The sequence below is a fragment of the Falco biarmicus genome, chromosome 13 (genome assembly GCF_023638135.1).
Source record: "Falco biarmicus isolate bFalBia1 chromosome 13, bFalBia1.pri, whole genome shotgun sequence".
Lineage (NCBI taxonomy): Eukaryota > Metazoa > Chordata > Aves > Falconiformes > Falconidae > Falco > Falco biarmicus.
Genome location: NC_079300.1, coordinates 13,552,284 through 13,561,896, shown reverse-complemented (window position 1 = coordinate 13,561,896; position 9,613 = coordinate 13,552,284). Strand labels below are relative to the sequence as shown.

General features: G+C 48.3%; 1 protein-coding gene across 7 annotated transcripts in view; it reads right to left on the bottom strand.

The window, feature by feature from the left end:
* Positions 1–537: 537 nt before the first annotated feature.
* The window catches only part of IL1RAP (interleukin 1 receptor accessory protein), a 49,200-nt gene continuing 40,124 nt past the window's right edge, over positions 538–9,613 (bottom strand). For 5 of the 7 annotated variants that reach the window (XM_056358696.1, XM_056358693.1, XM_056358695.1 and 2 more), the window contains exon 11: positions 4,461–8,108. In XM_056358696.1, coding sequence (XP_056214671.1) covers positions 7,528–8,108 — 581 coding nt within the window. In that variant the 3' untranslated portion in view covers positions 4,461–7,527. Of the gene's footprint in view, positions 1,587–4,460; positions 8,109–9,613 lie in introns of those variants that run through there. The other 2 variants (XM_056358698.1, XR_008825196.1) reach the window with 2 other exon arrangements.

Below are 9,613 nucleotides of genomic sequence, written 5' to 3'. Positions count from 1 at the left end.
TTACTCCTATTCCTGAGCTCATTGACTACTCAGGGCATTTTAAAAATCATACTTCCATAGGTTTGTAATGATTTTTTTTCTTGCTGCGTGAAAGGCCACACAACTGCCAGAACAAATTCATCATATGGTGGAGCCAGGAGAGGGACTGAGCCCAGGAGCCCACTGCAAGCACTGGGAGCAGGTGGGGACGTCAGCCAGCCTGGGCAAACCACCACCCCAGGCACCACCTGGTGAACAAGGCTCTAGCATTTACCAGTTCCCATGGCACTTGTAACAACAGCAGGTTAAAGAAATCTGTTTATTTAGAGAGAAGAGACTTGTCTGAAGACTTTTGACCAAGTTCATTTAAACCACAGTGGATAACGCACCATGCTGCACGGTGCACTCCTGCGCTGGTGTGAGCTCCCATTGCCATTAGCAGAGTTTTATCCTTTGCAAAATGCAGGCTTGCTCCCCCTTCTCAAAGGTTACTGCCAGGAACACGGCTTCTCCCCCCTCCCTCCCTCTTGTCCCCCGGCTGGTGACCTGCCCTCCCGCACTGGACCCCACCAGCGGCCCTGCAGCAAGCACGACCACAGCTGGGGATAAGCAATGCCAGAGAAACACATTTTTAGCTCCACTTGGCAATTTCAATTCAGGAGAAAGACCCGGGCAGGCAGCCCCCAGCTGCTGCTCTGTGTGTGGCTGCAGGTCCCCGGCTCAGACCACCAGCACCAGTGATACTGCTGCAGTCCTTCATGCTGGCACGGGACTGATGGTGACTGACACCATGTCAGCCCATGACATCATAAAAATATCTTAGTTGAGGCTGCAGTGAGTTTCTTTTCTGGCCTAGCACCCGCAACACCGTCAGCCTCTTGGCTAGAGTACGTAGAAGTCGTTGTTGTTTGACAGGTCGCTGTAATGGCAGAGGGCAAGAGCAGGAGCCTGTGCTGGCGGGGGCTCGGGTCGACTCCTGCTCTGACCCCCCTGCGCCATGGGCCCACCCGAGCCTGGCTTGCAGAGATGAGCGTCCCACCGGGGCTCAGCCACAGCCCGATGCTTGCGCTTGAGTCTGCTGCCGCTGTTGCAATAGGTCCCACAACACTGGCATGTCAAGAAGTGCTTGGCTCGGTGTTTGGCCTTTGACTCAGGGGCCGAGGCCATCCCTCCGGGAACAAGAGTCCCTGCCGTGGCGCCCTGTGGGCTGGGCTGCCCTTTCAACCGGCTCCTTCTCCTCTGGACGGGGTCCAGGCTGATGTCTGACTGGGAGGAGCAGCTCTCGTTCCAGCCGGCACCGGCGCTCAGGCTGCGCAGCGGCAGGGCAAGCCGCAACGCCTTCCAGAACTGGGAGCCAGAGCGCTTGGACTTCTCCCCCTTCCAGGTGACAAAGGAGACAGACTCCTTCAGCTGGAGGATGCTGGGGTGGGTGCACTGCAGCGGCCTGTACTCCACCACGATGAGCTTGGTGGCGATGGCGTTCTGGCACATGATGCCCAACTTGAACTCCAGGAGGCTGATGCTCTTCTCCGTCAAGTAATCGGGACTCAGGACCACAATCATCCTGCGGCTCCTCTGGATGAAGTCAAACACGGCTTCGGTGGTATCTAAGAGTGCAGGGACAGAGGAATTGGGATGCACAAGGGGGAGGGGGTGGGGAGAGAAAAGCTGAAGGAAGCTGTTTGGTGGCATACCTGCACAGCTCCTCCCTTCCCACGGAGGGAAACCTGGCACAAGCCCAGTGACTTTTGAGTTGCCCACGCACCTGCTGGCAGGGACTGCAGGAGCAATAGCAGCATTTTTGCTTTGCAGGGGTTTTTTGAGAAGGCTGAAATGGTAAACAAGCCAGGATGGCAGGATGAGCCAGGACTGTACTCTGACTCCTGCCCTACACAGCACCACTCCTGCCCAGGGAAATGCAGGCTCTTGGTAAAAGGCAGGTCTTGTTTGGGAAACACCTGCCCAGACCCGCACGTCTCTCTCTCACGCTCTCTCACCTAGAAATGGAAGCCTCCAAACTTAGAAAGCAAAAATGTGAGCCTTAAACCTTTCCATGAGTTCCCCTAGCCATGATGGAGGATGAGAATACTGTCCTTCAAAGCATTTCTGGGGATTAATTGCAGTTTGTAAAGCTCAGCAAGATGCTTAGCTGGAACAGTGCCAGGCAAGGGCTGCATCTCTTTCATTATGAATGTTAAAAAGCAGCAAATCTGAAGGATGTCCTTGGACTTCCATTTATGGCTTGGGATGCAGTAAGCATATTGAAGGTGTCATGGCTAATGGGTGAGCAGTGGAAAGGATGGAAGTTAACAGGGCTATGGCACTTAACAAATTAACCCAAGCTGATTAACAGAACTGTAAAAAAATTTAAGAAGTTTTTTAAAAAAAAACTTACTGAGTGTGGGTGCCTGAGATGGGGGGGACCTGAGGACAAGGTGGTGTTCAAGCAGGAAAGGGATTACTGGAGCATCAGCTTGCACACTCGGAGAGAAAAAACCTGCCTGCAGGAATGTCTTGCAAAAAGCTGTTCTGGGGAGAAGAGCTACCTGCTGCTTCCATTGCCTTTCACACTGCTAAAACCCCGATTCCTCAGTCTGGAGACTCCTCTCCCTCCCCGCCGGTGGAACACTGGTCTTTTATATAAATAAAAATACCGCTCCTTCCCTGCCATGGCAATGTCTTTTGCTCTTCCAGCACCTGGCTGTCTCTCTCCTTCCTTATCTTGCAGCAGAAGGTGCACCGTATTGCACCTGGATGAATCTGATTTAAATATTGTACAGAGCAATACTTTTTTTTCCAGCTATGTAACTAGCTGTAAAACTCGTCATCATTAGATTATTTGGGGACCAAGAACTTGGGATAGGAAAAAGGATTAAACAATAATATCCTAATGGAGAAAGTAAGGCACTGTTTGGTTCTTTAACGTAATACTAAGATTAAAATCAAACTCTTTGGAGTATGTTTTTCTTGTATACAGTTTGGGTGGAATTCCCCACCTGACACATACTGATTCATTGAAACCAAAAGTAGATGACAGTCAGTACTGTCAGAATTGTCACTTAACACCGCAAAATGTTCTTACCACCCTATCTCAAAGGCACAAAGAATTGGCAGCAAGCTCCCAATTTACTGAGTCCAGACCTCATTCAAACCTTTCCATAACCGATTGAGATCTGTTTTGAAATCAGCCAAGCTTCAACATTTTGTGAAAGGAAAAGCCCCTTTGCTTGTTTGAAAGGTCTTTCTTTTTGAAACTGGAATCACAGAATCACAGCGAAACATAGGCAGGAGCAGCCCCTGGGAGGTCACCCGTTCTACCTGCCTGCTCAGAAAGCACAGGTTCAATTAATGTGATTCCAACACTGCTGAAATGAAATGTTTTGATTGAGCTGACAGTGATGGTTTTCTTTCACCAGTTTTGAATTTGCAACACTTTCTGAGACTCAATATTTTTTGGCAGAGAAAATGCTCACATTCCCAAAGATAGTTTTTATTTCTGAGAAGGGGATGCATTTAGACTTGGTTGACCAGGATACCTTGGGATGTTCAGTTTACAATGTAATCTCAGCTTATGAAAAATCCTGACTGGCCACTTCACAGTCTCCAGGCAGGATGGTCCCTCCCCGTGACACCAACAGGACAGGGTGGGACACTGAGCAACGACACTGCAGGGGTCTGGGTACCAACAGAGCTGGGAATTTGATACTCTTGGATATCTGCTTTATACTAAATACATTCCATCTGTACTACATGGTTATGAAGGACACTGCATTTTTTTGTTGGTTTACTTATGTCTCCTACCCTAATGCACCCCAGAGATATAACAGAGGACTGCAAGAGCCATACATTTGTCCCAGCCCAATAAAAGCTGAGGGGTCACAGACCCCAAATCCACAGATGACTCCGAATCCATAGATCGTGACAATTATTCATTGCTCTACTGGTCTGGAAGTGCTAGGCTCTCTCTCTCAACTTACCTCCTAGCACGCAAATAAGGGGAAAAGGCAAGAAAATGGCTTGGATGAAAAAATATGGTGCTGAATGAACCTTTTCTACCCAACTACCTGGAAGGTGATGGGCAAAGCAGCCTAAGAGTGAGTTTCATTTCTGTGATTAGGGCAGATTTCCAAGACACTTGTTCAACATTCTGGCTTGGTCTATCAAGAGGATGGTGTTTCCTTCCCATCTTTCTATTTCATGACTGCAGAGTGAGTACTGTTCAGGTCAGAGACTTTCTGTGTGTGCACATCCACTGCTGGGTGACATTTGAATGCTGCACATCATTGTGTTTCTGCTTGCATGGCCCTGGTAGCAGCGGTGGTGCCTCAGGATCTCTACGGGCACGCCATGAAACAGCCAGGAAAATGCCCCCCCCAACAAGGTGTCCCCAAATGATCTTGATGCTTGGACTACACACAGTCATCTTTCTTTTGCAGATGCAATGGAGAGGAAAATGATACTTATGAGAAATGCACAAGGACTGAAATGCAGAAGTGAAAACGTTTTATTGAAAAGCAAAATAAAATAATACTGACACTTCACAGACCAAAACCACAAAACATACAGGAAACAGAAGGGAAAACTTTGGACCAGCTGTTCAACATCAAATGGCACGGGGCGGGTGGGGAGGTATTTTTTCCAGTTTGTGCCATGCTGTTTCCCCATGAAATAACAATGAAGAACTTTATATGAACTGCGTATTGCTAAACACTAGGTTAGAGCACAGAAACTGAAATGAACCAACTGAACTAGACAGATGCTCTGACAGAATTCCACAATGGAAACCACACGTGGCACAGGATGAAATGGCAGGCACATCTGAGGTGCTTTGCAGATCTACATTATGACTGGGACTGGGCTTCACCCCTGGCCTGAGAGCTCCCAGCAAAGCCAGTGGTAAAGCTCCCGGGGGAGCAGAGCCTGCTCCAGCACTACCCCTTGCACACTGCTCCCTTGGGACCTCTTGGGCCCCTTTCAGACCATCGCACCTTTTGCCTTGTGGGTGCTCTGCTGATGTCTCTCAGTAATCCTGTTGTGGGATTGCGATGGCACCAAAGGCTACTGCAATGCATGCCAGAGAAAGTCCCAGTCTATTATTTATTTGGAAAACTCTCTGAATAAAACCAGCAAAATAAATTAGGTGGATTTAACCTCCTAAAATAATCACTTACTAAAACATCAGCAGAAGATCTCTTCGTACCTCAGCCAAAAGTGAGATGTGATGTGGTAAGCTCTGGGATGGTAACTAAATTTATGTGCTGTTTTGAGTCACTTTTTTAAAAATCAAATTGGAATCCAACACAGTTCTGCTTTAGCCTCAGGGCCTTCCCTCTCCCTGCAGATCTGGCAGCTAATTACCGAGACGCTGAAAACACAAACAAAAAGGTGAAGCTGGGCAAAACGACGTGGTCGCAATAGGTTCACAAAGTTGAGCATGGGTTTGGGTGCTATCTCATATAAACTAAGCAGATGAGGAGCTCCACTACCTTCAGTGAAGCTGACTGCAATTTGATCTGCTTAAAGCAAAGCCTACTTGGGGTGGGTAGGATGAAGAGGAAGGTGAGAAAGAAGCTTTGTTTGTTCCACATTTGTACAGTACTTGCCCAATGGCACAGGTGGCTGCGGCTCCCCGCTGCCCTGGAATAACATCATTAATCATGAGATACTAAGAGCAAGAGGCTTCACTGCTCTAGGATTCAGCCCCACACCTTTAATCTTGGGCTGTTTACTGCGATGCCCTTAAACCTCCCTGCTCAGCCAGGTGAACAGCACACAGACTCCAAATTGTAGTGCTTTTTTTAATACCATTATGAATGGATGTGCTTCACCCGCTGGAAGACAACAGAGTGAAAGAATGAGTCAGAGGTGACTCAGAAACAAACATTATCAACGACAAATAAGCATGCACTTAGTGTGCGTAACACTAAATTCCACAATTAAGTGGGCAGGTCCTTGCACTGGGAGCTACAGGTGTATGAAGACACCCCCAGAGCTTGTAGTTCTATGTGGAAACATTGTGAACAACAGTACCAGTCAATGCCAGGGTCCCACCATGCTTTGGTCTGTCGTACAAGGGAAGGGATGCTCACCTCCTGGGTCTGAAAAGCCTGTCTGCCAGGGGTTAACTCACCAGGTCCTCTCCTATGCCTGCTGTCTCCCACTGAAGCAAGGGCTGGTACTTAGTGGGTTATTTTTATATTTCCATTTTGTGCAAAGGTCGGTTGCAGAAGCTGAGATACATCCTCTGTTCTGCAACTCTGGGCGGGAAATAAGTTGGGCAGAGACTTGCTTTGTAATGCCAAGGCTAGGTTAAACCTGAGTCCTGAATTATGAATGGTGAAATTGTTCATACCCAGGCAGAGAACACTGAAGCTTCATACAATCATAGAATAGTTTGGGATGGAAGGGACATTTAAAGGTCATCTCGTCCAACACCCTTGCAACCAGTAGGGAGATTTTCCACCAGATCAGGTTGATCAGAGCCCCGTCCGACCTACCTTTGAATGTTTCCAGGAATGCAGCATCTACCACCTCCCTGGGCAACCTGTTCCAGTGTTTCACTACCTTCACTGTAAAAAATTTCTTCCTTAAATCTAGTCTGAATCTAACTTCTTTTAGTCTAAAACCACTACCCCTTGTTCTATTGCAACAGGCCCCTACTAAAAAGTCTGTTCCCGTCTTTCTTATAAGCCCCCTGTAAGTATCGAAAGGCCAGAATAAGGTCTACCTGGAGCCTTCTCTTCTCCAGGCTGAACAACCCCATCTCTCTCAGCCTTTCCTCATAGTCTTACCCAGCTAGACAGAGCTAGCAGTTTTTATTAAGTTCAAACAAGTCTGTAGGCTCTCCTGGGGAGTTGGACATACATCCACTGTCACCCCAGAGGGCTTGGCAGTGCCTTGCACGATGCTTTCCCCCAGCCAGCAGCACAGAGACAGTAGGTGGCTTCAGTAGTAAATTGGGGTACTTGCTTGTGAAGTCCCTGAGTTTACTCAGTGAAGAAGCATCTCTCAGACATGCTCCATGGCCCGTACTAATGAGACATTTCCCCTGGACTACAAGCATTACAGCCCTGAAGAATCTGGGATACTCAGGAGACTGCAAAGTCCCAGAGACTAACCACTCATTAGTAGAAATGCTACAATACAAATATCACCTAGCAGAGTTTTTTGGGTTTGGGGTTTTTTAAATGCTTTTGTAACAGCCATTTCACATTGCCAAACTATCTGAACGCACCTGCTCCTCCAGAAATGCAGGGAGCAAAGATGAGAAGCCTCAAGAGTCTACACTCCTCCCACTGAAGAATGATCAGGGCTATATATCTGGCACATGTATGAAAGGTTTTGTATTGGAGCCACCTTTCAAACTGTTCCCCAGCCTCTGCAACTGGGACCAACAACCAGGAAGGAGTGAAGCCACTTAGGAGAGGAAAGGAACTCTGTCCTGGATGCTAACAAAGGTCCCAGAGGAACTGCATCTAGGAGTACTGGCCTGTACAAATACTAAGCTATCCCCATGTGAAGGCTGCATCCCACCTGAATAGCCCAAATTTAGACGTTGAGCCCAGGGCTTGTATGGTTGATGACAAGGATGTGCATCTGCAGAGGCAAGGCATATGCATCTTTGGTCTCTCTACTGCCAGGGCAGCAGAAAAGCTGCATGGAGGCATCACTGTCCTCTGAACTGCTTGGGAAACACGCCGAGTTCCTTTCCACTGCCTGGCCTAAGTTGTGGATTTTTGGGGTTTGTTTTGGTTTGTTTTCTGATGGTGTCAAACATTTTTCAGGGATACGTATGAGTTTCTCAAGGCTCAGACTCCTGCCGATTTTTTTCACTGGCATTTCCACCCGCAGCTGATTCCAGAACCTGCTCTTTGGGAACTTGGATTTTTCGCCTTTCCATTTAATGACAGTTAAGGCCGCCTTGGCCTGCTTCAGCTCCTTCACTTTGCTCTTCTTGATGGCTTTGTACTGCACTAGAATGACTTTGATGTTGCCCTTGGAGGCCATATTCTCTAGACCAGCCTTGAGCTCCAGCAGGGCCTGTGTCCCCTGCAAGACGTAGTTGGGGCTCAGGACAACAAGCAGACGTCGGCTTTTCTGGATGAAGCTCAGGGTTTCGTCTGTGACAACTGGGAGAAAGAAACATTGAGGTAGTTAGTGATGGCTGAGAACCTGCTGCTGAGCTTCTAGTGTGACACCAGGTGTTTCTTGAAGGGGACAACAGAATCCCTTGGAGACTCTCTCTGGAGACTATACAGGTCCTTCCCAACCCTGCAAGTGATTCCAGGTATGGCCTACTACATCACGGCTGGTACCCACTGCCCCACAGAGTGACACCTTCTACTCCCAGCCCCAGGCTGCCTACAGATGTGTCCCTCCCTCTCCACGCTACATGGAGATGCCTGAAGCACTGTACTACACAGCAGTGGCACCACCCAATGCTATGAGGATGCCATGTGGCCAAGAGGGCAGCTCTAGTAGGCTCAGATTTAGCTTCCTTCTAGTGAGAGTGGAAAAAGAGGCTCTTGGGAGCAAAGCAGGATAATTGCCAGCTGGACACCACATGATCTCAAGGAAAAGACTCAGCCTGAAGAACTGTCAGGAAGCCCAAATGCCTGTGCTTACATCCTCCTCTGGCAGATGTCCAGAATGACTCTGGGTAATCCCTTCACTCCTTTTGTCTTAGTTTCCCCACACCAAACCCAAACAGTAAGTATCTACACCTTTCCTAAGTGTCTTCATGGTTAATTTGCTTTGGAAATACCGCCATCCTAACTCCTTTACTCATCCAGCTGTTCCTGTTGCAGTCATCGATGAAAGCAGATTTGAGTGTTTCTAGAAGTGACAAGTAAACTGCTCAGGACTTTTAATGAAGTGTCCCAAAAGTTACATCACTTCGAGCTGCAGAGATGTCATGGTAGCTGTGGATCCTCTTTGAGTTTCTAACATCCACAGGTAGACTGCCCTTAGGCACCATTCTGTAACTAATGTGAGAACTCCCTCTAAGTGTGAATCCCAATGCTTGCACTCTGCTGCAGGATCTCCCAGACTTCATTGACAAGGGAACGTTCTTGACTGGTCAGAAAATACAATGGAAAATAAAATAACACTGACGGGCAACTTCATTTAGCTGTCAAGCATGTTTGATTAGTTCCTGTCAGCAAACTTGCAGGATAATCCATCTCACACTGTTTCTTCATCAAGGACAACATAACTCCCTATCCAAGACACAGATGCACACCCTAGAGGCATGACACCAGCTGCCAAAAGCTATTTCCTGGCCCACTGTGCTTCCCTAAGAACAAGATTAGTCAAACCCTAGCTAAGAAGCAATGGGGAAGCCCCAGCAGTGTTGCAAACAGCAGCGCAACGATGAACCACCCCGCAGTGCTCCAGAGGGCTGGTGCTGCATTGAGGCTGGCAGCGACTGCCACGGCGAGCAGGGATGGAAGCACTCCAGAGGTGAGGGTGAAGGGCAGGGAGCCCAGGAGAGCTGTACCGGGAGGAAAATGAGACCCTCCAAAGGGAAAGGATGGCAAGAAGCGGCAGAGGGAACAGGAGGGAGATGTACATCTTGAGAAACAACTGGTGAGAATAGCTTAGAGCAAACCTGCTCTGAGCCTGGCACTGGCAT